Here is a 26,169-nt window from a genome sequence, read left to right on the forward strand (position 1 = left end):
TCCTGATCATCTGCAGAGATGAGGCACACACAGCTCTCTGGGCAGCTGTGCTAGGGCCTCACCCCCCTTTTGCCAGGATAGAGCAAACTGTTTAAGTTATATCACTCCTATTTCATAAGTATGCAAACACTTATTTTTGAGTAATGTTTTTTGTTATGTAAATAAATACTTCAGGATTTATTTTGTAATTGCATCAGGAAGTTATTAGCACCATAATGCACTCAACATTTTTTTGAAAAAAAAGTCCTTTATTAGCACAACCTAATCGACATTTCATTAAGTACCATGGGAACGCTTCTACAGCTGTGGGACAAATCATCAGCTCTCGTGAAGATTTTCCCCTAGTAAGGATCAGGCAGCACGTATCTGTTGTCTGTTGTGATTCCTGCCAATCTGTGAAAAAACGTTGGAAAAACTGTTCTACCAGGAATGCAATGCCAGACTGTATTCATAGCGGTAAGAGCCTCTGCGAAGCAGAACAAGAGCCAGCACTACGGCCGCAAGACGTTCTTGCGGGGAAGCAGCACGAAAAGGGACGTTGCAAATCCACCGACTACCGGTACCCGCAATCGTCAGCCCGCACAGCGGGCACAGACCCCCCAGATCCGCGGCGGCCGGCCGGCACCACGTATGGCGCATGCGCGCCGCCTCCCGCCCGCCCCTTCCCGGCCGCAGCGAGGCCGCCGCCGGCTGCGGTTGCGCGGCCGTTCCGCTCGGATCCTTCCGCCGCGATGCGTCGGGCCCAGCGCCCTGCTCAGCGGCGCGCGTCCGGGGCCGCCGCCTTGCGGGGCCGCGGCCTGTGAGCGGAGCAGGGAAGGCCGCTCGGCCGCCTTCGGGGGGCCCGTCCCGGCATGGCGGCGCGGCGGTGCGCGGGCGGCGCGGCCGCTTTAGCCGAGGCGCCGGGCTGCGGCGCGGCGGTGGAGCCGGCCAGGGAGCTGTTCGAGGCCTGCAGGAACGGAGACGTGGAGCGGGTCAAGCGGCTGGTGCGGCCCGAGAACGTGAACGGCCGCGACACGGCGGGCAGGAAGTCCAGCCCGCTGCACTTCGCCGCAGGTACGGCCTGTGGCCGCGGCGCCGGGGAAGGGCCGAGGGTGGCCAGGCCGCGCATCTCCGCCTCCCCGAGGCGCGGAGCCTGTTCGGGCCGGGCGGCGGGGCGGCCCTCGGCCCGGTTCTCTGCCCTGGGCGCGCTGCCCTGCCCCCGCGTCCGGCTGCTGGGCTTGGACGGGCTGGCGGCCTCCCGCGTTCTATGGGTAAACGGGACGGCCCGGCCGGCCGCGGGCCGCGGCACCTAGTGCCGCCTGTGCTGCGGCGTGTGGGCTCGGCAGCGCCGAGTGCTTCTGTAGTGCTCCCGGCCCCTCGGCAGGCCTGCTTCGCAGCCTTTCGCCGGCGGAGGGTGCCGGACAGACAGCACGATTCCGAAGTTTTTTTGCATTTGTGTCGCTAACAAATAGACTTTGTTAATTTGGCACTTAGGCAAATAGCTGACATCACAGAACAACTGCTGTCTCTTCTGGCTGGCCGGAAGACTGTATACTACCTTTTCAGACAAAGGCACGATTGTGGCTGTTGTTTTCGTGGTGTTTCTCTGGTTGGATTGCAGCCTTAGTGGCAGGATCGTGGAGCAGGCAGGGTGCGAGGGCAGCTTTTAGCTAGGCATTGTGCATAACTAAGAAACGTGTTTGTTTCCCTGGTGAATTATTTTGGAAAAGGTTTCTAATTAAGGTGTTATTTTCTTACATTCAGTAAGTTTAATGGATTTGAGTTCCTGAGAGCTGCTTTTTTCAGACAGCTGTGATTCGCAGATTTGGGAATCTTGGTCAGCAGGGGAGCCCAGGGGACAACATAAAGCATCCTGTCAGAGGAAGAGAGTTTTGCAGCTATTTTTTCATAAACTCCAACCCTGCCTGTTCACTCATAAGCTGTGAACTTCTAAACGAATGAGACTGCCTAACAGCATTTGTAGAAGTGGGTTGTTAGGTTGGATTTTGGGGTTGCTTGCATGTTAGTTTTGGATGTTGTTATTTTGTTGCTTGTTTTTGTTTTGTGCCTGAGGTGTTCTCCATAGGCAGTGACCTAGTTTGCCTCTCTGAACAGGGCAGATCTGTCTTGGCTTTAAAAACCAGGTCTTCTAACTTACTGAAAGCTTTTTTCCATTAAATAGGCCTCTAATATAAGGCGAAAGTGTGTGTAAGTGCTTTTGTCCATGCTTCTGTCCCCTTCAAGCTTGATAGAGAGAATTTAACTGCCTTTCTCATAGGGCTGTAGCATGTGCAAAAAGTTTCTAGCTAGGGCAGGATGTAAAATGCATGTGTAATGTCTTGATTAATGTGCTTCCGCTGCTTCGGATGGGCTGACAGCAAAAAGGGCTCTACCTGCAGTAGGCTCAACTTGGAAGTTGGTCATAAGCAACTCCTTGATTTGGGGGTTAAGAATGTTTTTGTTTGTTTTACTTTTTCCATGTTATTCACAGTTTGAGTAATACCAACTTCTTTTGTCTCTGTTGCCCGAAGGAATTACATTCCAGGATGCAAAAGCAAAAGTCTGTTGTATTCTTGCTTTGTTTAGCCTAGGTGCGTGTTGTTAGAAAAAAATGTTACAAAACTTCTCTGACTAGTTTCGTTCACTTGCAAGGCTTTGTTTTGTGGAAGAGGTGGTTGAAACATGAAGATAGTTTTTGTGTTGCCTTTTTTCTCTTTCAGGGATATTCTGGGTTCTGAATTTGGTTCTTTTTTTTTTTTCTTTAACTATCACTGTAATGGGAAAAAAAACACAAACACAAATGCTCTTTTTTTCCTCTGTGTCCTAAGTAGCTCTGCTGCTTTGCAGTAAGAAATGAGAGCCTGGCCGCCTCCTCTGCGCACATACACACATAGGAAAGGCTTCTGTGTGTGGTGCCTTCCGGTAGGGATGCTCCCACAAGGCTGTGGAGAGCCCCTGTACCACACTTCATGGTGAAGCCATGTTCCAGAAACTGGTCTGATGCAGACGATCCTCCATCTCCACTCCACCTTAACTGTGGGTGGTTTGGGGGTGTTGCTCTTCCCCCAGCAGGGGGATATTTCCCAGCTGGGATGGCTTTGCCCTGAGAGAAGCTATGGGTATGAATTGTGTTTGATTGAACCTACGTACTGACTGGAGGGCTACAGAGTGAATTCTCTACAACTATAGTGAGGCTTGCCACAGCTCGTTTTGGATTGATGCTCATGTTGGTTCTCTGTGCACACAGCAAAGCTTTGATGGACAGGCATGTCTTCTATGCAAGAGTGATGTTTATCCATCAGATGCGTAACTGAGGCAGAAAGTTGGATCAGAGGCTTTTCTAACCCAACTAGTAAAGTAGTTTCTGGAAAACATTTTATGGTACCAAAAGCAGGTGCCAGACAGTCTGTTGTCAAATAGCAGCAGTTCTGATACGTTTACAGGACTGAGGCACTTGTGAAAAGTCTCATCTGAGTAGATCCTGTAAGAATTAGGCAAATTGTGGTTATGCCTTCACCCTAGAAACATGATTTCTGGAAATTTTGAAGATGTAAGAAAAATTCAGTGGAAGAATGAGAAATATGCTGCGTATGATTTAATATGTGGACAGTGTAGCTCTTCAAGTATATCTTCTACAGGAGCTGATTTTTGACATATAGTTCTATAGAGATTGCTTTCGTAAAGATGCTAGCAAACTAAAGTCTGAATAAATGTGTTTGTCCAGGTGGGTATTGAGTATGTGCACCTCCTCTCTGGGCAGCCTGTGCTCTGTCACCCTTGCTGTAAGGAAGTTTTTCTCGTGTTCATGCAGAACTTTATGTGATCCAATTAGTGCCTGTTGCCCCTTGTCACTGGGCACTTCCACTGCTGGGAAGAGCCCAGCCCCCATCCAGTCAACTCCTGCCCTTCAGATAATTGGAAGTTGATAAGATCGTCTCTGAGTCTTCTCTTGTCCAGGATGAAGAGCCTCAGGTCTCTCTGCTTTCCTTGTGGGGCTCCAGGCTTCTGTTTACTGTCTGTCTGGGAGAAGGAGTCACTGAAGTCAGGTTTAGTGAGGAATGCGGTATGAGAAACTTCAGCTGTGATGAAACTAAAACTGAAAAGTTCTGTTGGAAATAAAATGCTGGCGCATCTTGTGCGTCTGTGGTTCTCTCACTGGAACTCTGTGCAGTGGTCAGGAATAAATACCATTTTAGCTTCTGATTTCCTTGACTCCTGGCTGCCTGCTGAGGCTGGGCAGGTTGGGTTGTAACAAAGATTAAACCCACTGGCCCCGAGTGTGCTGCTGTTTGCAGTCACACAGTGATTTGTGCTGAGGGAAAAGCTCTCACGAGGAGCTTCATCCCACACAATTCTTGATTTCCCCTGGAAAATGGTTTGCAACTCTGATTTTTAAAGGAAGGAAGGCCAAGTCATGTGCACAAGGGGTCATTACCCAGCAGGTGCTTGGTACACCAACATGTGGCTCTTACCTTTCCTAATAAGTTCATGACTCAGATGGGTCTTCGTGAAGCTTTGAGGGAATTTTGTAGGCTGTGTCCCTTAGAGCATCTCTGTGTAGGCACAGGAGCAGCGGTTCTGAGTCGTCGTGTCCTCTTAACAAAGGTCCTAGAGAAAGCATGGGCACAGTTGGTAGTAGTTTGAGATACTGGTGTATGTGCCATTACATAAATGTGCAAGATACAGCTGAAATTAAACAGTAGTAGCTATAGAACTGGCTTTAAAGAATCCATTATTTTACTTATGATGCATTGCTAGCCACAGATGGGCCTTGTTTTTGTTGTCCACTAACATGAATGACATGAGTAAAATTGCCCCTGAAGGTATAATAGCATTTCTGTGCTTCAGATCAAGCTTTTGTAGTCACGTAATGTAGACTTTCTGGATATCCTTAAAGTGTGGTTGTGCATGCTTATCATAAATGCTCTCAGATAAATCTTTTACATTCCTAAGGATTTTCTTGAGAGAATTTCAAAGATGAAAACAGTGTGTTCATTATGCTAATGAACCTTCAGAGAGCAGGTAGCCATACTGCTTGTTTTAACCTGTGAGTAACGCTGCATATTTTTTCAAACAAGCCATGTGAAATAATTTTCAAACTATGTTATATGGTTTGTTTATTTTTACTTTATATAACTTGTGCATGCACAAGCTCACCACTTCTGCTCCCTGAGCTCATCTATTGGTCCTTCTGCAGATGTGCTGTGGGGTGGCAGAGTATCATACAGAGTAGTATTAGCTTTAATGGCCACATGAAGTGACTGAAAAAGAGGATTTGTTGTCAGTAGTCTGTCCTTTTGTTATGCTTTCAAGAAGCAGTTAACTCGTGGGAGCCCTACCAAGATATTCATTGTTTTAGTAATCTTGAATATTACTTTTTTACTGATTTTAATAAAATAATTTGGGGTGTTTTTGAAAATAACCTTCCTTTAGTAAGAAACACCAGCTGAGGTCTTTATTTAGAGTGATTGCTGTCATTTAAATACGTTGTTTCAGCATGGGTGAGAGGGACGGGGGGTTGTCTTTCCCTGCACCTTTTTTTCATCCTCAGCACATGAGACAAAGCTGTTTCTCTTCCAGGTTTTGGTCGGAAGGATGTAGTCGAATACTTACTGCAGAGTGGTGCCAATGTCCACGCACGAGATGATGGAGGCCTTATCCCACTGCACAATGCTTGCTCTTTTGGTCACGCCGAAGTTGTCAATCTCCTCCTGCGGCACGGTGCGGATCCTAATGCTCGGGACAATTGGAATTACACTCCCCTTCATGAAGCAGCCATTAAGGGCAAGACAGATGTCTGCATTGGTAATTTTCTTGCACTTCTACCGTGACTTGTTTTCTTTCACTGTAAAAAATGCAGTGTGTTGTATTGTAAAATGTAAAAGATAACCTTTTAAAGATTATTTTTACTTTATGAAGCCATGTCTGTAAGACTTAAAAATCTCTGATAAACTTAAATTCCTGCCAGTTTTTGGAGAAACAAATTGACTATAATTTTTAGATCTGTCTTTGTTAATTGCCCAAGTATAATGATTGACATTGAGGGAAAAGCACCTCAGAATGATCTGATAGATGTAGATATTCTTCTGCTTCTGCCCAGCCTCTTATTTTGCTTTCTGCTGTTACTCATAGTGCACTAAAAATAACAAAACTTTTCAGTAATGAGCTAGTTCTGTCTCTTTTCATAGCAGTCATGTTAAATGAGCTGAGGATATAAAGAAAATTTTAACAAGTTGAGCACGTGAATATAGTTGTGTGTATTGACTACACAATTCTTAAGAGAGAGGAAGAGATAGAAGTAGAGGTTGAGAAATTAGTGTTTGGACTGTGTGACTTCCTCCAGTTTACTTTATTCAGGAGCATGTCTGGAGAGCAGTATATGTAACATGGCCTGTTTGGCCCCAGTGTCTGTGCAAGGTCTATGAAGATGCATGGCTTGCTACTGCTGTGTGCTATTTAGGAAGCAGTCCCCTGTGGTTTTGAGGCAGTATGCTCTGGACCTGTCGAGAAGGAGGTGCTGGTTTTAGGGCATATGTCAGTCTCAGGTTTTCACTGAAATTGCTTCCTGCTGGTTTCTGATTGTTCCACCTCTGTTCAGACTTTTTTTCCTCATGTGTTTCACTAGTTCACAGGTGCCATTAAGGAATTCTGACATCAAAAGGTTGAAAGGGGAAGTTGGGAACAGTGATGGCTTTTTGTTGTTGCTTGTTGCTTACATTGTCTCATAAGTCTTGTCTTGTCAAATTGTTTTCTCATGAAATGCTCTTGCATTTTGAAGTATTGCTGCAGCATGGTGCTGAACCGACCATCCGGAACACAGATGGAAGAACAGCTTTGGATTTAGCAGACCCATCTGCAAAAGCAGTGCTGACTGGTACGTGATAATCTTTAGATTAACTAATAATACTCCAGTGATTGTAATACAGTATCTGTGTATTCTTTTTCCCTCAGTAACTTTAACTCATTTCTGTTTTAAAATTCTAGATAGAAATTCCTATATGGCCTTATCATGTTGTTAACAGGATGCATTTCGGATAAATACTTTGTTATAACAGTTAGGAAATAGCATCACATTTTAGTACTTAGCTCCCTGCAGCTTTGAAAGAGGATAAACTGTAAGCCTCAACTCATGAACTTAAATATATGGATATTTATTTAATAACTTTAGAAATTCTCTTCTATCTTCCAGGTGAATACAAGAAAGATGAGCTCTTAGAAAGTGCCAGGTATGTGTTTTTATGGACACATCTGGAAGTTGGTTACTTTTTTATAACTCTTTAAAGGTTTTCTGTGTAGTGAATATATACATCCATGAGTTGACATTCCGTCTAGGTAGTAAGCTTTGGCTGTTTCTATTAATAAAGCTACAAAAATAACTACATAAACACTTTTTTTTTGCTTTGCCTACTGAAACAAGTAATAAACATAATTTTAGATTTGCAGAATGTTATAGCAAGGAAAAGTATGAAACCATAAGCTGCTAACAATTTTAATAAAATAACTCTGCCTATTTCATATCTTGTTCTACAGGAGTGGAAATGAAGAAAAGATGATGTCTCTCCTTACACCATTGAATGTTAACTGTCATGCAAGTGATGGCAGAAAGGTATTTTTCTTTAAAAATGCAGTTTAAACTCTGTATCATAAACTGTTTATCATTTAGCAGTCATTGCTTGTACTGGCTGTCTTAGTTCCACCTTCTGCAAGCAACATTGTTTGTCCTGGCAAAGTTCTTAGAAATAAGGCAGTCTAAAACACAGAAATGAATTGCAGAACTCAAAAATCTGTCAAGAGGTCCTTTGTCCCAGAGTGTGTTAGAAATAAAGCAGATTCAGGATTTGTGTTAATTATGTCAATAGAAGTAGACAATGAGAAATGAACGCAGTTATTATGTGTCTGATTCAAACTCTCTGGGCTTTTTTGAAATTACAGGTGTTTTAAGGACTTCAGTAATTAGTACTGTTAATAAGTTTTGGAAAAAAAAAAAAAAAAGAGCAAATGCTGGTTTTGTGTTACTGATTACTGCTATGTTCTGTCGTTTCAGTCTACTCCTCTACATTTAGCAGCTGGGTATAACCGTGTAAAAATAGTACAGCTGTTACTCCAACATGGGGCTGATGTGCACGCTAAGGATAAGGGGTAGGTTCATTTTTCCTTTGTTCAGAAAAAATGAAAAATGTTCAAATTTGAGGTGAGGTATAGTAACAACATATTAACTGTGAAGCTTTTCTGAGCTGAGACTATGAATCTTTCTGTCGTGACAAAAATACTATGTGGACAGTCTTCAGTATTGTGAAGCAGAAGAATTTAAACAGAACTGACCGTAAAATATGTAGCCTTTCAGGTATTATTAGCCATCTTATTTTTGCTTAAGAAAATACATCAGTAAATCACTGGGGAGTCAGTAAATATCATAATGGCCTAGTCTTAATTTTATTCCTACTTTTAAGTTTCTGGACTTCTTTATCAAGTAATGAAAAATTGAAGATCTGTTCTTCAGAGTTATCTGTGGAATACATTTTTAAGCATTTGGTTGTTATCTCAGAACATGTAGTAAAATACGGATGTGCTGAGTTTGATTATGGTTGTATAAAGTATTTTTAAAATATGTTTTTCATTATATGTATGCCTGTGTATGTTAAAGATTATGGAAAACAAACTCTTATTCATCCTTTTATCCTGTGATCCCTTCACTGCTATGTAGATAGCTGTCTGATCAGGCAACTTTGTCCATTCAGTGTTGAAATGCACTTTTGTCGTTTCTCCTTTACTAGCCCACAGTAGAAGAGCACACTTTGGCTAATTTCTCACTGGCTACTAAGACCATTCAGCTTGGTAGAACATGAAACAGGGTTTAGAACTAGCTCTGCTGTTACTGTGGAATAATGTCTTAACAGTTACTTAAGCAGTACCAGTAAAACTCCTCTGGTATCCAAGGGAGAAAATTTTATAGCAGTGTTCTTGTGAAAAAGGAAGTAACAACTGTCACTCTAGACAGCTATTGCCTTTACTTCTTTCTCACTAAGATTCCAAGTCTTAGAGGAGCCCTTCAATTGCATTGAGACAGTGCAATTCATTTCTCATCTTCTTGTTAACTTATGTGTTTTTTGTTCTGAAAAAGGCTGATCAGTTTATATGGGCTCTTCTCAAGCTTCTCATTTCCTCGCATTTTCGTTTGAACAACTCAGGTACCATTGTTGTTTTTTTTAATGTTTAAGATGCAGCGTAGTATTATTAGCAATGCTTAGATTTCAGAATTTAAATAGGAGTACTAAGATAATTTCTCTCTTCTCTCCTGTATAGAGATTTGGTGCCACTTCACAATGCCTGTTCCTATGGTCATTATGAAGTAACAGAGCTTCTAGTAAAGGTTAGTCTTTGGAAAAAAAAAAAAAAAAAATTAGTTTGGATAATATTAAATAAGAACAGTTTAGACTAATAGACTGATTAAATTTGCAAATTTTTCATCTTTTAAAAAACTTAAAAGTTGATAGATTCTGCTTGCTGTATGTTAGTTATCAAGTTACAGAAGTTACAGAATTTTCTGCTTGCAGGGAAGCTTTCCTCTTACAAATGTGCTTTCTGTTTTTAACTCTTGTCTTAGAAGTTAAATGGTTTTATACCATCAAGTAAGTACTGCTGCTCTCAAGCTTTTCACTTTTCACCTTCACACATAAAAAAATAGCCAAACGAAAAGAGCAGTACTATGTATTTAAGAATAGAAAAGTGTAAGTTTCCTGAAGGAGTGAACTTTACAGCGTAAATTCTGGCCCAGAATCACAGCCCTCACACCAGAGAAAAAGAATGTAAACTGAATTGGCTTATCTGAATTGTGTTAATCTTGAAGATAAAGTCTGATACACATTAAACCAAGGGCTTCAAGACGTGCCCTGCAAGAGTCTGTGCCACAGAGGGACTTAGGAACTGTATCCATTCTCATCTGTCACAGTAAATCATGAATTAAAATAGCTGAGGGGTGCTGTCAGATGACTTGGGCTGCTTGGGTTCTCAGGGAGTAGCTGGTTTTCTACCTTGAGATCTCAGTCCCCACCAATCTCAGGTTTAGAAGAAAATAAGTTAAAAATGATTAAAAGAAGCATATTTTGTATTAAGTATAAACAGACAAGTTTTTTGTTTGTTTGAACTTCACAGGCCAGTCGTAAAGTGAATCTTCTGGTACTAGACAAAAAATGTACCTAGCCACTCCTTGTGTCTTAACTGCCAAGCTGCAATTGTATTTCCTGTTGGTATCTGCTCCAGTAATTACTGAATTATTTTTTGTGAGCAATACAGTGTTAACAGCAGCAGTAGGTATGAGCATGTCCAATCAGACTTCCTAATGGTTAGAACTGAAGGTGTCTAGAGAAGAATTACATAGATGTTAAAGTCCAAGAGTCTTACTCGCAGAACTTTGTACTTAATGTTTTAAACCAAGATTGATTTTTACTTATTTCTTTCTGGACGTCTTGGCTGTTGTTATTTGGGGGCGTTTACAGAATGTGTGTTGTTCTGAGCTACTGTAACTGTTCACTGTAGAGCTTTTCTAGAGCAACAAGTAATAGGAGCTTGTCCAGAAGTGATTTGATGTAGCTGATTTAGACTCTTAATTTGATTTGACCTATTGATGAGCTGTTTGATTTTCAGAGAAGAATACCTGATGAGACTAGCTCGCCTTTAGCTTCTGTAAATGTAACTTAGAGACACCAGAGGATTAAAAACTGCAATATGTTGAAATATTCAGTTATATTGAATGTGAAAATCTGGATAATGTCTTGGATACCATTTCCATACTAACTTTGATTTTTATTTTAACAATCTACTGCATTGATAAGTTTTTTTCTAGAAATATGGGTTTGATATTGATCTTTTTTTACTGCCTTCCTTTTCAAGCACGGAGCATGTGTGAATGCAATGGATCTGTGGCAGTTCACTCCTCTGCATGAAGCAGCTTCTAAGAACAGGGTGGAAGTATGTTCTCTTCTGTTAAGTTATGGTGCTGATCCAACACTGTTGAACTGTCACAACAAAAGCACCATTGATTTGGCTCCAACGCCCCAATTAAAAGAACGATTGGCATGTGAGTATAAAATCAGTTCTGCAGTTTTAGACTGGACTGTATGCTTAGGTTCCTTGAGGTTTTCCTGTGACCCAGCGGAAGTTGAATGTGGAAAATGCTTACACTTTACTCTTAATTGTGCAATGTTTGGCATTTTATTTCACTACTTAAGATTTAAAGTTGCTGGAATGTTTCTGAAAGTAGGTCAGTTTTATTTGTGGTCAGGATGTTTTTTATGGCCTTTCTTCCCTGAATACATTTTCCCTTGTGACCTTACCGGTACGGTTTTGTTTTCCCCATTTACTCCTGTCATTGCATCAAGACTGCTGAAATATACTTTTTTATTCCATTGTACTTTGTTAGAAGAAAAGAAAAAAATAACTGTTTTGAACATTGACTGTGTTTGTTTTGAGTACGCCACAATCACTTAAAAAAAAAAAAAAAAAAAAAAAAAAATTGATGAAAGGTGCTGATTTTGTTCAGCATACTTAACAGGTTGAGAAAAATGCTTTCAAATCCTGTCCGTCTGTGGTCAAACAGTGACTCTGAGGTATGTTGAAAATCTACACTAGACTTCATGGTGGCAACTAGAAATGGTTTTCCAAAGGGAAGTCAGAAGCAGAGATACTCTTGGACTTTGTACATATGCAAAGAGTGGAACCTAGAATGTGGTGGGTGGAGTAGATCTTGTTGGGTGTCTCTGGCTTTAGTTTAGAAACAAAGTGGGATTCTTGTGTTTTAACTTAACTAGTAAGTTCTATCAAGTGGTGTAAAAGCTTAAGTCTGAGCTGGAAATTTTTTGCACCAATGACTGTTGCAGGGGGAGAAGCCCCTTCAATGTCCTATCAGGAAATAAAATGGTTGTTTTGGTATAACTCAAAGAATCAATCTTCTTGATCCTTCTAGTGTTTAGGAATATGATGTTCTGGAATGTATGTATTTCTCTTTAAAGATGAATTCAAAGGTCATTCACTGCTACAAGCTGCAAGAGAATCTGATGTTGCTCGTATAAAGAAACATCTTTCTTTGGAGACAGTTAACTTCAAGCATCCTCAAACACATGAGACAGCACTGGTAACATTTCAGAATTTCTTAATTGTCTTGCATGTATCGTGACTGACCTAAACGTAGTAGGCGATACTTGAGGGCTCAGTTGCATTGTTAAACAGTGTAGTTGTATAATTCAGACCAGTGTCTAGAATTTAAAAAAATAAAAAAAAAAAAGTTGTTTAAGAGTAATGTTAAGACTAATACAAATTGCCTCTTTTACTTACGTTGTATAAATTCTCTTCTATAGACTGCTCTAATTTTTAGTATTAGCAAGTTAGATGTGTCAGCTTTGTAAAGCTTAAAATCTTTTGAGAGTTTGGGAAAGTATTAGAATGAATCTAAAGAGTTCATCTCTTAAGGAACTCCTTAAATTAGTAGGCTTCTTTGTATATTTCTTTTTATGCTGACTTTGCACACAACCAGATCTTAGTAAATAATAAAACCTTGTGTTGGTAACTGGTTATTAATGGTTTTTAATGTTTGTTGTTTTGTTTTGTTTTGTTTTTTTCAGCACTGTGCTGCTGCATCTCCATATCCTAAGAGAAAACAAGTATGTGAATTGCTGCTGAGGAAAGGAGCTAACATTAATGAAAAGACAAAAGAGTGAGTGGTTACAAGTGAATTCTAAACTTTTGTTTAGAAGATTTTGCCAAATACCTTCTGAATCACGTTTTTTTTTTTTTCTTTAAAGCTTCTTGACACCTCTGCATGTGGCATCAGAAAAAGCTCATAATGATGTTGTTGAAGTAGTTGTGAAACATGAAGCTAAGGTATGAATTAATATTTTTACTTTTCTTTTTGTTGTTTAATTTCTGTTTGTCTTTTCTTGTCACGAGAATGGAGAGCAGAGTAGACACTTGGCTGAATTTGTTTTGGTAGTTATAGATTTATACCCTTAAGACACAGACTATCAATCCAGCAGTACAGTTATGCACTTTAAGACATTGTCTTTGGTCCTATTTTATAAAATGTGCAGACATCATTTTTTTCATGTTATTAAAAATTTATAAAGTATCTTATTACCTGCTGTGTTATCAAGAAGGAGAAATTATACTCTGCTTTAAAAAAAAAAAAAAAAAATGGGAGATGCACGAACGAGAGGTTACTCAGAACTGCAAAACAGGTAGACTTCATCATGTGCAGTAAAAATTACAGTGAAAGCAAAATGTTACATCGGTACAGTGTTTTGACCCAAATTTCCACAAAAAGAGAATGTAGAAAGGAGATGCTCTGTAATTTGGGCTTGGGTTGTTCCAGACTGGTATTTTAAGTTCTTCTATATGGAAACTTGGATACAGCTTTTGGATGTGGCCTGCTGTAAAGTTTACAAAGTGATAATCAAAAGCAGTGGGACAGTAGGAAGTACAGATAAGCTTTGGGTACATAATTTTGAATGTTGGTTGCCTTGGTTGAAACACTATTATAAAGTCCTACATCTGAAGGACTGCTCTAAGCCAATGTAGATAAAAGTGACTTTACACACTGGCACAAAAGATGCCTGCTGCACGATGAAAATTACAGTCTACATCTGTATATGGTAAAACTGCCATAACTGTTCACACATGTTTACACACGTGATTATTCCCGTGATTCTAAAAGAAGTCTATTCTTCCTCTGTAAGTGCAGTTATAACTTTATGAACAGCTGTTGTTTGTCTTACCTTTTTGAAATGTCGTGACCTTTGATTAGAATAACATTCAGCGTATTTGCAAAGTAGGAAGAATACTTGTGAAACACTCCCATTCAGCAATGAAAATAGCTTTAACAGCGTTTTGCTGTTACTATTTCCTTTAAGAATGTATTCTAAAGATTGCTTTATTTTTAGGTTAATGCATTGGATAACCTTGGCCAGACCTCTCTTCATAGAGCAGCACATTGTGGTCACCTCCAGACTTGTAGGTTGCTGTTGAGTTCTGGATGTGATCCTTCCATTGTATCTCTGCAGGGCTTTACAGCCTTACAAATGGGGAATGAAAGTGTGCAACAACTACTGCAAGGTACAACTGATTTATTCAAGATGTGTTTAGGAAGTGATGTGATAACAGGTTACTTGCTATTTTGAGTTCTGTCAAGGAATAATAGTGAACAAACCAAAAAAGGTACTTTTTGTGGAAGGTAAAAGCTGGCTTGAGTTATTCAATTCTTATTCCATAACCACATGCGCATGGAAATGTCCTGCTTATAGGTATGATTAAATCTCTAGTGGTGTGCAGATTGTTGGAGCTGCTCCGAATGTTTAACGGTAAAGCCACCTGGAACCATTTAGTAAAAGTCCTGATATATGGAGGGGAGGGTACAGTCTTGTAAGTAGAAAATGGATTTAAAAAGAAAAAAAAAAAAAAAATGGTTGCTGTGCAGTTGCTAGCAGAGGCAACAGGCTGTGTAGATTTTAATGACTGAGGTTTAGATACTGTATGTGTAAGTAAGTTTCTTCAGATTAGTCTTATTCTGAAACTGAATATTTAATTGGTTTTACAGCATTCTAAAATTGGTAGGAATCATGTTCCCGTAGGCAACTTTTTAAACACTTGTAGAGTTAATAGGTACAGCTGTACATAATTAAAAAAAAAATACAAAACCAATCTATAGTTGAATAGCTTTTTCCATTAAGTCCTTGACTTCCTTTAAGTTCTTGAGATACAGAAATTATTTCCTATCCTAAATTATTTCAAGTATGTACAGTCAATGATCTGCCATGCAATCTCACTTGTTTTGCAGAAGGTATCCCTCTAGGTAATTCAGATGCAGATCGGCAGTTGTTGGAGGCTGCAAAGGCTGGTGATGTGGATACTGTTAAAGTAAGTTTAGATCTGTCCCAAAAATAAGTGGGAATTGCATCCTGTCATTTCTTCCCCCCACCAAAAAAAAACAAACAAACAAATGAATAGCTTTTCTTACTACTTTATGAAAGTTACAATTCATGGTAAAACCTTTCTGTTGTGCAAAAACTATGGATAACAAAATTTTGATGTTTTCCACCTCCTGAATTTGCATTCATTTCTTACATTAAAAATGTATGTATGTCACAGATGTGAGATTGGGAAGAGAAGGTAATTATTTTTTCAGGGGATACGACCTATGAAAAGTAATATTTCTATGTAAAAACAGTTTTTAAGATGAAAAAAGGTTTTTTCAGAAATGGGTGCGTACAACAGCATTTTATGACTCAAATTAGCATGTTTCTACACCATATATCGGGATTCATGTTTTGTCTGTTGGGTTTTACAGAAACTGTGTACAGTTCAAAGTGTGAACTGCAGAGATATTGAAGGGCGTCAGTCTACACCACTTCATTTTGCAGCTGGATACAACAGGGTGTCTGTTGTTGAATATCTTCTTCAGCATGGAGCTGATGTGCATGCAAAAGATAAGGGGTAAATAATCACACTTGTATATTTTCATGGCTATTGTTACTACTTACGTTTGTGAGCTTTTGTCTTTTGATAGCTGATGTGCATCCCATCTTTCTTCAGTCAGTCTTTTATTTTCATGGGCGCTTCTGTTACAATGAAGCTGTTAGAATATCCAGAAAAACATTTTGCACTTGAGACGGTTACTGTTATTCTGTTTTTACTTTTATTCACTGCTACTGGCATTTATACTACTTTGGTAGCAGATATATACAAATATATGCATATAAGCTACTATGGAAAATGTAATTTTCTTAAAAGAGTTTTTATTATAACTGTTTAAGGTATGCTGTGCTTTAGGTTCATATCTGTGTGTGAAAAGAGATTCTGTTTTTTTTTTTTTTAAGATAACCTTTTTATTATTTGTTTTCCAGAGGACTTGTTCCTTTACATAATGCTTGCTCATATGGTCACTATGAGGTTGCAGAGCTGCTTGTAAAACATGGTGCAGTTGTCAATGTAGCTGACTTGTGGAAGTTTACTCCCTTACATGAAGCTGCAGCAAAAGGAAAATACGAGATTTGCAAGCTCCTATTGCAGGTACTATATATGCTTGAGAAAGGTTACTTTCTTACATTTCTTATTCGGCCTGAAATGTGCTAGTACTTCTTAGACAGATTGGCTTGTGGTTGCTAAATGAATGAGGTAAACATTTCCCATAGGACAACTATTGGCAAGTGTATTTATTTTTTTCATAGTAAGTGGAAGGCTCTCTGCAAAGGAGTCAAGAATGTGTGAAAATATTTGCTTAGTAAGGTGAAAGATTCCTGAGATGTACAATATTTATTCTGTGTATGTGCATGCTTAACACCTGTTTTTTGTGTGCACAGCATGGAGCTGACCCCACAAAGAAGAACAGGGATGGAAATACTCCTTTAGACCTCGTTAAAGATGGAGATACTGATATTCAAGACCTACTTAGAGGAGATGCAGCTCTGCTAGATGCTGCTAAGAAAGGTTGTTTGGCTCGGGTGAAAAAGCTTTGTTCACCTGACAATGTCAACTGTCGGGACACACAAGGGCGGCATTCAACGCCACTCCATTTAGCAGGTCAGTGTTCTATTTAGCTGATTAGGGTTAGTAAGCTAAAGTCCTTAATTTAATATTCTATGCGTATTAGTCATCTGTTTCTCCACTCTTCTAGACTGTTTAACTTCAGTTTTCCTGTTCTGTTTAGCCCAAGAGGGTCTTTTATTGGGCATATATTGACAGAGGTTTTAAAATCGGTTAGCCTTAAGTGGGAAGCTGTCTTCTGTAACAACGCACTGTCTTCACTGGAAGGGACGTATTAACTTCCAAGTAATTAAGTGAATTATCATTCTCTGCAGTTTGTTGAGGTAGTCTTTAAAGGTATGTTGTATTCATTCTGTCCTTTTGCACCCTTCCAGCTGGTTACAACAATTTGGAGGTTGCAGAGTACCTGCTACAGCATGGAGCAGATGTGAATGCCCAAGATAAAGGAGGTTTGATTCCTCTGCATAATGCTGCATCTTATGGGGTAAATATGTTGGACTTTGAGGATATTTTCTTACTGAAAAAATAAGCAGTGCATTTCAGCGACAGCATTGTGACCAATACTCTCCAAAAAGCTTTTGCTATTGAGTTATAACGTAATCTTATTTATAAAAAAGTAAATAAGTAATTCAGTCATAGCAAGCTTATTGTCGTATGCAAGCAATTCTTTGAATTTGTAAAACAGTGGTATGAATTGACAGAGTTGTTTTCTGAATGTGCACACATGCAAAGTCAACCACTCAAAAGGTGTTCCACAATTTATTTCTATACCTGTGCCAGTTTGATTCTACCAACAAGTCTGATATTGAGATACTAGTTGTTTGTGGCTCAGGATCTTTGTGCTTGGATCAAGTCTTTAATTCTTCTGGATTTGAATTCTGTAGTAGTCCCTTTTTTGTTGTTGTTGTTATTTTTTCCTCCCCCACAAGAGAATATTAGTCTTTTATCAGAATGTAGTAGGTCAGGAAGAAAACAGCTCATCTTAAAACTTTTATAGTAATTGCAAAGTAAATGCATCATAAGGAAAATCAAAATGAGAATTGCAGAGAAATTATCAGCAGTAGTTGTGAGTTAACTTAATATTTGGTAGTACACTGGAATACACCCCTGATGGTTTTATTTTTCCAGCATGTGGATGTGGCAGCTTTGCTTATAAAGTATAACGCGTGTGTGAATGCTACAGACAAGTGGGCTTTCACACCTTTGCATGAAGCAGCCCAGAAAGGAAGGACACAGCTTTGTGCCTTGTTGCTGGCACATGGGGCTGATCCTACACTGAAAAACCAGGAAGGACAAACACCTTTAGACCTGGTCACTGTAAGTGTTGGGGTTCTTGGGAAATCTGTTCTTACCTGGTTCTTGTGGCGGCTTACCTTAAATGACTCTCACTATGGGTTTTCTTGTTCATGTGTGTCTTACAGGGAATGTTAGTAGAGCATTTTTAAACCTTTAAATATTTTCTTGCTCGAGGCTTATTTCAAAATGAGGCAGGGGGAAAAAGCACGAAAAGAATTTGTGCTTATAAATTAATGCTCTTAATTTAATACTTAGATTTTTAACTAATAAAAAAAGTGTAGTAATCAAATGTAAGCAAACTTTATAGCAACACGAATTTGGGAAACTATCTGACAGTTAGGGCTTTAATGGCTTGTCTCTCCTTCCAAGTTTTATAATACAATCCTAAGTTACCCAGAGTAAATTTGATTTCATAAAATCTAAAAAAAAAAAAAAAGTAGTTTTTCCTACAAACGTAGTTTTATTTAACTGTCTTATAAGCTTTTGAGAAATATTGAAGTAAAAACTTTTTGTTTTATTACCATTTGTGTTTATAAACATCTTACAGAATTGTCTGTGCTGTTAGCATAAAAGCTCTTTGTTGAATTGCACTGTAAATTGTATGTTTTCCAATATGCATTTGTTTGTTTTTTAGTATACTTGGGAATAAGTCTGGAATGATGATGATGCGTTTAGGATAAACAACTCTGTAAAAATGTTCCTCTGTTTTAATAAATTGTCTTCTGATGTTCAGGCAGATGATGTCAGCGCACTATTGACAGCAGCAATGCCTCCTTCTGCCTTACCATCTTGCTACAAACCTCAGGTTATAAGTGTATCTCAGACAGCAGGTTCTACAGCTGATCCCCTGTCATCTGTTCCATCCAGTCCATCCAGTCTGTCTGCTGCAAGTAGTCTTGACAATTTGTCTGGTAGTTTTTCTGAACTTCCATCAGTTGTTGGTACAAGCAGTGCAGAGGGAGCTACTGTTCTGGAGAAAAAAGAAGGTGAGGCTTTCTCAATTAGGAATGAGTAACAGTTTCTACTGTGTTATGGAATGCATGTCAAGTTTCCCAAAAGATATACGCAGTTTCTGTGACGTAGAACATACACAATATCCCTATTCATTACAATTCATTACACTGTCATTAGTGAAGAGCAGAAGTCTAAAAATCTTGCAGTACAAGATTTTATTATTTTCTCCTTACAGAGTATCTTCAAAAAATTCTTTCTTTCTTCTATACAGACTCAGAAGGGTGAACTGTCTTAAAAGAGAAATCAGATGAAATTTGACTCCATTCCAAGCAGTGTTTTACAACTAATTTTATCCAGTTTCTGAAAGGTTAGACCAGATGTTCTGAACAGGTTACTTCTATAATGTGTTAGTTCTCAAAATATTTGCTGTTTGAACATCCATTTCTATTAGGTAGGTTGTTGCTTATCTCATGGAGGCAAAAAGACCACTTCTGTGTGTGTGCACATGTACACAGATGTTGGAGTCAGAGTTGACTGATTGTTGTCACTAGTTAGTGACAGATATTTATTTCCTATTTTCACAAGGCCAGGAATTTCTTTACCTCCCGTAATTGTCAGTGATAGTAAGATTGTATTTTGTTATGTAGTACATACATGAATATTTCTTCTGAGGTTTTTCTTTTATCCAGTCTCAGGTGTAGATTTCAGCATAAATCAGTTTGTGCGGAACCTTGGCCTTGAACATCTAATTGACATATTTGAGAGAGAACAGGTGAGTGAGTATGTACACTTATTTCCAGATACTCTGTTAGAAAGTAAGGCAATAAATACTGACTGGTTAGAGTAGTGTAGTTAGGTATATTTAAAATAAGTCAGTGTTTCCAACTTGGAATGGAATGAAGGGAAGGTTCATACTTGTGGAATTTTTTATGTATGTTAATGTAGATGTGCATTTTATATATATGTGTGTGTGTGTGTGAATATTTATATGCATATAAGTAAGACCTATGAACAAGAGCGTACCAGTTTGAGAGTATAGCTCTGTTTCCTTTCAGTGGTATACATGGTGAATAGTAGTACATACTGATTAGAAATTTTTTATTTCTCAGTCAGAAACATGATCCTTGCTAATGATACCAGTTGCTTGGTTGTGTGTTTCATAGCATATTTATTTGCAGACAAAAGTTTGGAGAAAACAGTTGAATCAGAGCTAAGGGCAAGAATAGTGTCCTAAGTTGCATATATTTTCTTACTCGCTTTTTGCCTCAGCAGTTGTGCTGTATATTTCTGCTGTCATTGGCAGCTGTGTTGTTCTGTTTATGCTGTTGTACAAAAAATGATCTATCTCCCATTCTAGATAACACTTGATGTGTTGGTTGAAATGGGACACAAAGAGTTGAAGGAAATCGGAATTAATGCTTACGGCCATAGGCACAAAATCATTAAAGGAGTTGAAAGACTGATTTCTGGACAGCAAGGTATATTCTTGTTTCAAGTTATTATATAATACTGCTTTTGTAGAATCCGTTTCAGTAATACCTCAGATTATCCCAGGCAGTGACATTGTCTGTCAGTGCTTTTGTTAATTTTCTGTATCTTGCTCTGATACCTAAGTATGTTCGTGTTGCAAGCACTTCAGGCTGATTATCTGTTATGATACCATTTTCAGCAGTTGCAGACTCTGGGACTCTGCAAAAGGACAGGTTCCATGTTTTTCCACTGCCTAATGTTGAAATGAACTCTCAAGCAGGCAGTGGCTTATGCGTAGTTGCCTTGTCATGTATGTTGGAAATAGCAGGCTAAGCACAGGCACATGGGTTGATGTGTCTGAAATGTTCATTCCTGTGGATGGAATGAATGATAAGTATCCTCAGATAAATAAAAATAATTTTAATCTGTATTCAAACACAACTGCTATGCTTTGATGGCGTTTATGATGTTTTCATTGTAATGTACAGGGAGGGGTTATAAAAGGAAATACTGAAAAAGTTTGTTCGAAACCAGCAAAGTAGCTTGAAGGATGGCACTTTGACATCCTCAAAAAAATACGTTGCTGATGGAAGGCAGTGTAAATCATTGAAAATATTTGCTGCCTTATTTTGGGCAAAAGTCTTCATCCTGTAAAATGTGTTCTCAGAAAATGGATCTCTTAAAACTGTGTTAATGGTGATCATGCCAAACTGGCAGTCTTAAAGCAGTTTCTGAAACTGCTGCTATGTTTTGTTGTGTTGACAGGACTTAACCCATACCTGACTCTAAACACCTCCAGTAGCGGAACTCTTCTCATAGATCTTTCCTCAGAAGATAAGGAGTTTCAGTCAGTAGAAGAGGAGGTATGCCTCTCTTTGTAACTTCTCAGTATTTTTTGTTAGTTCCACTACTGATATGGCCAGAGGGCATTGCTGGACAACTGAAGTATGATTAATATTTATAAGTATAGTAAGAAACTTGCAGTAAGGATACTTCAAGTTTCCATCTTAATTATACCACTATTACAGTCTGTGCTCGTGAGATTGGTATTTTTTTTCTTAGTAATGTTGTTACTGCTGCTCATGTTTTTAACACTGTGCAATATAGAAAAGCTTTTGCATGTAACACAAATTCTATACTACCAATTGCCTGCCTGTTAAGGCATGTGTTTATGTCACTTCCTTGCGAAGTATAGTAATCACACAAGACAGTTATGAAGAAACAGCAGTCCAAACAGAATAAAAGCAATCTTTCTCATTTGAAATCTTCAGATGCAGAGTACTGTCCGAGAGCACAGAGATGGAGGACATGCTGGGGGAGTCTTCAATAGATACAACATTTTAAAGGTGACTGTCACGTTTTCATGACTAAGTGATCTGGCCAAAATTATCCTTGACTTGTCCATAAAATGCTCTGCAGTTATTTGTTGAATTCTGTAAGAGATGTGTCATTCTGAGACATGCACAGGAAAAAGATTATCCTCCAGGGAAATTCAAAGAGTAGGATGATATGGGAAAAACTACTTACAGGTTAATAAACATTTAAAAAAAAAAAAAAAAAAAAATTGACATGAAAGGACCTCACAGAAAACTGCAGAATATCTGAAGAAAAATATAGAAGGTTTCATAGGAAACAAAGGCTTACGTCCATTAAGGAAGTGTGAGCGAAAAGCAGGAAACAAGAAGTGAAAACAAAACTTTTGAGGGATGGAAGTGAAGGGACCTAGTATGGCTTGATTTAAAACCAAAGCAGCTTAAAGCAACAGGAAGTAGACAACCTTTGTTTAAATAATTCGGTAGAATTTCAGTTTGCATTTTCTGCTGGAGAAATGGTTGTTTTAGTCAAAATTATAAGTTTCTAATTTCTTAAATACAGATTTTATGCTAACCTAATATTACACTTCTGTAATAGAACAGATGCACTGTCTACACACACAAGGCTTTGTTACTGCTCACCCTACCTTTGCTTAGGGTACCTTAATTATTCTAGAGGTCTTCCACGAAGACTCTTCTTTATTTAGATGGCTTTATCAGTCTATTCTCAGAGGGATACTGCGGCATAATTGTGACTGGGCCTGCTAAATGCAAATTAAGAAGGTTTAAGATGTTTAAAAGTAATTGATTCTTAATTAAACGTATAGTATTTACTCAGTATTATACTGCAGTAACACTTGTGAGGGTAAATTAAAGAATTCTGTTGTTTTTTGTTGAGTTTTAAGGAAAGAAATATTCTTTTAGGTATTCTTTAAGCATTTTAAAGTGTTGTGATACAACTAATGTATGTTAAAAATCTGTCATGTAAACACAGGTTTTCAATTTGGGGATTAAATTATATTTTTACTGTTTCAGATTCAGAAAGTCTGCAACAAAAAGCTGTGGGAAAGATACACTCACCGGAGGAAAGAGGTCTCTGAAGAGAATCATAACCACGCTAATGAAAGGATGCTGTTTCATGGTGAGATGTTGGAATGTGTCTTAGATACTCATCTAACCGTCAGTGCTATTTAGTGGAGGGTTTCTGTTGGATATATGTATTAGATTTTTTTTCAAACATTTTATTAAGACACAATGCACAATGCACTGGATCCTTCTTCTGAAACTTGCACAGCCATGTTTCTCCCACAGGAGACTATGAAGTTCTAAGTGAAAACACTTTAGCTGTAACGAATGGAGGCTAAGGGAATATGCCTCATCCTTCATTAAGTTACCAGAACAGTGTTATTGGTTGTTTGATGAAAGTGATGAAGGATCAAACTATTCTACTATGAGCTGTGGGGGTTGTTTGTTTAATCAGTAATTAAATTCTTACAGCCTTTACTGGAATGATGAATAAATAAATAAAGGTTATACCAAAGCTAGTGGAAAGATGTCTTGCATGCAGTTATGCAGTTTGTCCTGATAGAGAAATTAAATACATCTACTGTGCTTTCCTACAGTGAAAAAAACTACTTAGTTCCCAACACAAGGTTACTCTTGGAAGTTGCAGTAACACAGCAATTATTGCTTGCCCAGACTGACAGAGATCAAAATACTGTCTTTTGATTGTGGTCTGTACCTGCATAAGAGGAACCAGCCTCTTGATGGAATGATCTTTTTTTATAGAAAAGACTTGAGATTATTTTCACTGTAACTCCTTACATAAATGACATGCCATGTTCTCTTAGAATAGCTTTTCTCTAAAAATTCCCTCATATTCATACCGTGGTATGAAAGCTAACTAAAAGAATACATTTTTTTCAGAATTAAAGAATATAATGCATCTCAAGATCCAGAGTCTAACTTTTTAATAGGTTATTTTTGAAGTCTAAATGTTATGACCATTGGTTGCAAGTAAATAAGGAAAAAGAACGCTGGAGAGACAAACGGCTTTTGACAATTGCTGCACAGTTTTGTTTGGAGTCTATTTTTTAACTTCTTTTTTAAGCGCAACTTATTAAGAAGAAAATGGGATTTGTGTAGCAGCGCAGCCCAGAATCTATGATATGAAGCCATGCTGAAGGGAATGCAGATTCACTGAGCTTTCTCTTGTAGCAAGTTATTTGAGATACTATCCTTTGCAAATACGTGATAAGCTGACACCTTTCGGCACCTATCCCTTGTGTAAAATCTTTAGCAAACTGGTTCTGTAAATTGGAGCTCGGAATTTCTGGAGATAGATTTCGCTCTGTGTGTGTGAGGAAATGGGATACCGAAAAGAAAAAAGTTGGGGGATGATAGTAAAATTGTTACAAATTTCTATGTGGTGTACTTTAAATATTTTACTTCCCTTCTCTTAGGCTCCCCGTTTGTGAATGCAATCATTCACAAAGGCTTTGATGAAAGACATGCTTATATAGGTGGCATGTTTGGAGCTGGGATTTATTTTGCTGAAAATTCTTCCAAAAGCAATCAATATGTGTATGGGATTGGAGGTGGCACTGGATGTCCAATTCACAAAGACAGATCCTGTTATGTTTGCCATAGGTAAGTTATGATCTTTTACATAAAAGAATCCGATCTTGATTTGCTGGTCTACAACATGGTGTGCAAATTAGCAGATTCTGTGGGAAAAGATTTCCTTGGTAACGAGGCCTTTTTAGCACTGCTATACACTGAGCCTAGCAGAGATGATTAAACAACCTTGATATTTATATTACAGAACCTTCAGCTATCTTCATTGTATATAACCAAGACTTTGCTCTTAAAAATCAGACTTAGAGAGCAAGGAGGGTCTGCTAGCTGCTTGTGTGAAAAATGTAGCACTATCAGTGTGCTGCCCATTTGATCATCTGTCACAGAGACAGGAAAAACTCAATGATGCTCAGATGCTGTATTGAGGAACAATTTGGCGCTTTGGAAGAGATCATCTCATGTCACTGCTGCTTCAGATGATAAAATATAGGCATGGATTTATGTAATCTCTGATACTACCAGCATTCTTAAATCCCCTTAAATCCTTGAGTCTGAACCCGTATTCACTTTATACTGTTACCATTTTCTGGTACTCTCAAATAAAAATAAGAATCTTCTTGAAGTCTAGAGAATGTCAGTTTAGTCAGGCTGTTAAATAGAAATCTAATGTTAGAGCATCAGGGAACTGTGATGTTAGCATGAATAATTTGAGAGCGGGGACCCATAAAAATTAAAATGGAAAAGGGGAGGGGAGGGAAAGCTCAGTGAAAAATCTTGAGTGCTTTGTTAAGCACACTGTGTCCAGTAAGTATTTGTTTGCTATTAAGAACCCTTTTCTCAGATGGAAGAACTTTCCCAAAGATGCCATAACTTTTGTCCTTCCAAACAAAATTTCAGAATTTTGCAAACTCCGGAGAATACCTAAAGTGTTCATAAAGTGCGCAGTTCTCAAGCAACAGTTTAAAATTACAAAGACAGTCTTTCTAGTGCTATACAAGCATTCTTTAGTCATGATCCTTTTTTCCCTTTCAACACAGGCAGTTGCTGTTTTGTCGTGTAACACTGGGCAAGTCTTTCCTGCAGTTCAGTGCTATGAAAATGGCCCATTCTCCCCCTGGACATCACTCAGTTACTGGGCGACCCAGTGTAAATGGACTGGCGTTGGCAGAATATGTCATTTACAGAGGGGAGCAGGCAAGTTGCTTTTTTGGTTTGGATTTTCAGACTCTTTTTTTTTAAGGCAGTGTAGTATGTTGCCTTTTGTGGGGTCTTTTTTGTTTTTGTTGTGTTGTTTTCACTGTGGTAGAAATAGCTGTTGTCTTTAACTCTAGCTGTGGCTGAAAGTGAATTTTCTTTGTTGTCTGAATACTTGAGGCATTCTGACATTTGGCATTTTGTCTTTTTCTTTGACAATAGACATATTTTTTTTCTTTTACAGCAAATGTTCTGAATGTATCCAGAAAATGTAAACTTAATAAAGAATGTGTGTTACTCTTTCAGGCTTATCCAGAATACTTGATTACTTACCAGATCATGAAACCTGAAGCCACCACTGAAGCTTAAGACAAATTACGTTTGAGAAACCATCAGACTTGGATGTGAAGATACCAATGTCTGCCATCCTGTTAACTGCAATGAGTTGTTGAAAAAAAAAAAAATCTTCCATCCACAGGTGGTGTGGTAGCAAATGTGAATAAAATCTGCCGTTTTTGACTTGATAAAGCTTTAATAATGTATAGTATGTTTTTCTAAAATTTCAGAATTGTCCTCTTTTTCAGCACTTTAACAGACACCATTCCAGGCGTAAACTGCGGTTTGCCTGTACTAAATTAAAACAAAAATTAACTTGAAACAATGGTTTTATACAATACTGCGTTGAAATATAACAGAAATTATAATGCTCTATACAGGAAATCATTTTACTAATATTGTGTTCTTTAAAACACTGCATTTACACTGAAAATGTTTCCGTTTGTAAAACTGTAAATAAGAGCTTTTGTACTAGCTTGGTATTTATTTACATTGCTTTGTAATATAAGTGTTTTAGAAC

At 38.4% G+C, this 26,169-nt stretch overlaps 1 protein-coding gene across 1 annotated transcript; it reads left to right on the top strand.

The window, feature by feature from the left end:
* Positions 1-851: 851 nt before the first annotated feature.
* On the top strand, positions 852-25,682 carry TNKS2 (tankyrase 2; the record flags this gene model as incomplete). The annotated part of the gene is made up of 27 exons (XM_079536240.1): positions 852-1,053; positions 5,560-5,784; positions 6,758-6,853; positions 7,169-7,205; positions 7,510-7,585; positions 8,024-8,118; positions 9,283-9,349; positions 10,870-11,056; positions 11,988-12,109; positions 12,597-12,688; positions 12,777-12,855; positions 13,911-14,082; positions 14,804-14,883; positions 15,314-15,459; positions 15,870-16,035; positions 16,326-16,545; positions 16,884-16,993; positions 17,638-17,826; positions 18,539-18,791; positions 19,449-19,531; positions 20,117-20,237; positions 20,995-21,092; positions 21,501-21,575; positions 22,578-22,683; positions 24,005-24,191; positions 25,157-25,313; positions 25,620-25,682. The coding sequence occupies 27 exons, from the start codon at positions 852-854 to the stop codon at positions 25,680-25,682; spliced, it is 3,504 nt and encodes a 1,167-aa protein (XP_079392366.1).
* Between the last annotated feature and the right edge of the window lie 487 nt (positions 25,683-26,169).

This window comes from Tetrao urogallus (assembly GCF_951394365.1).
Source record: "Tetrao urogallus genome assembly, chromosome: 5".
Taxonomy (NCBI): domain Eukaryota; kingdom Metazoa; phylum Chordata; class Aves; order Galliformes; family Phasianidae; genus Tetrao; species Tetrao urogallus.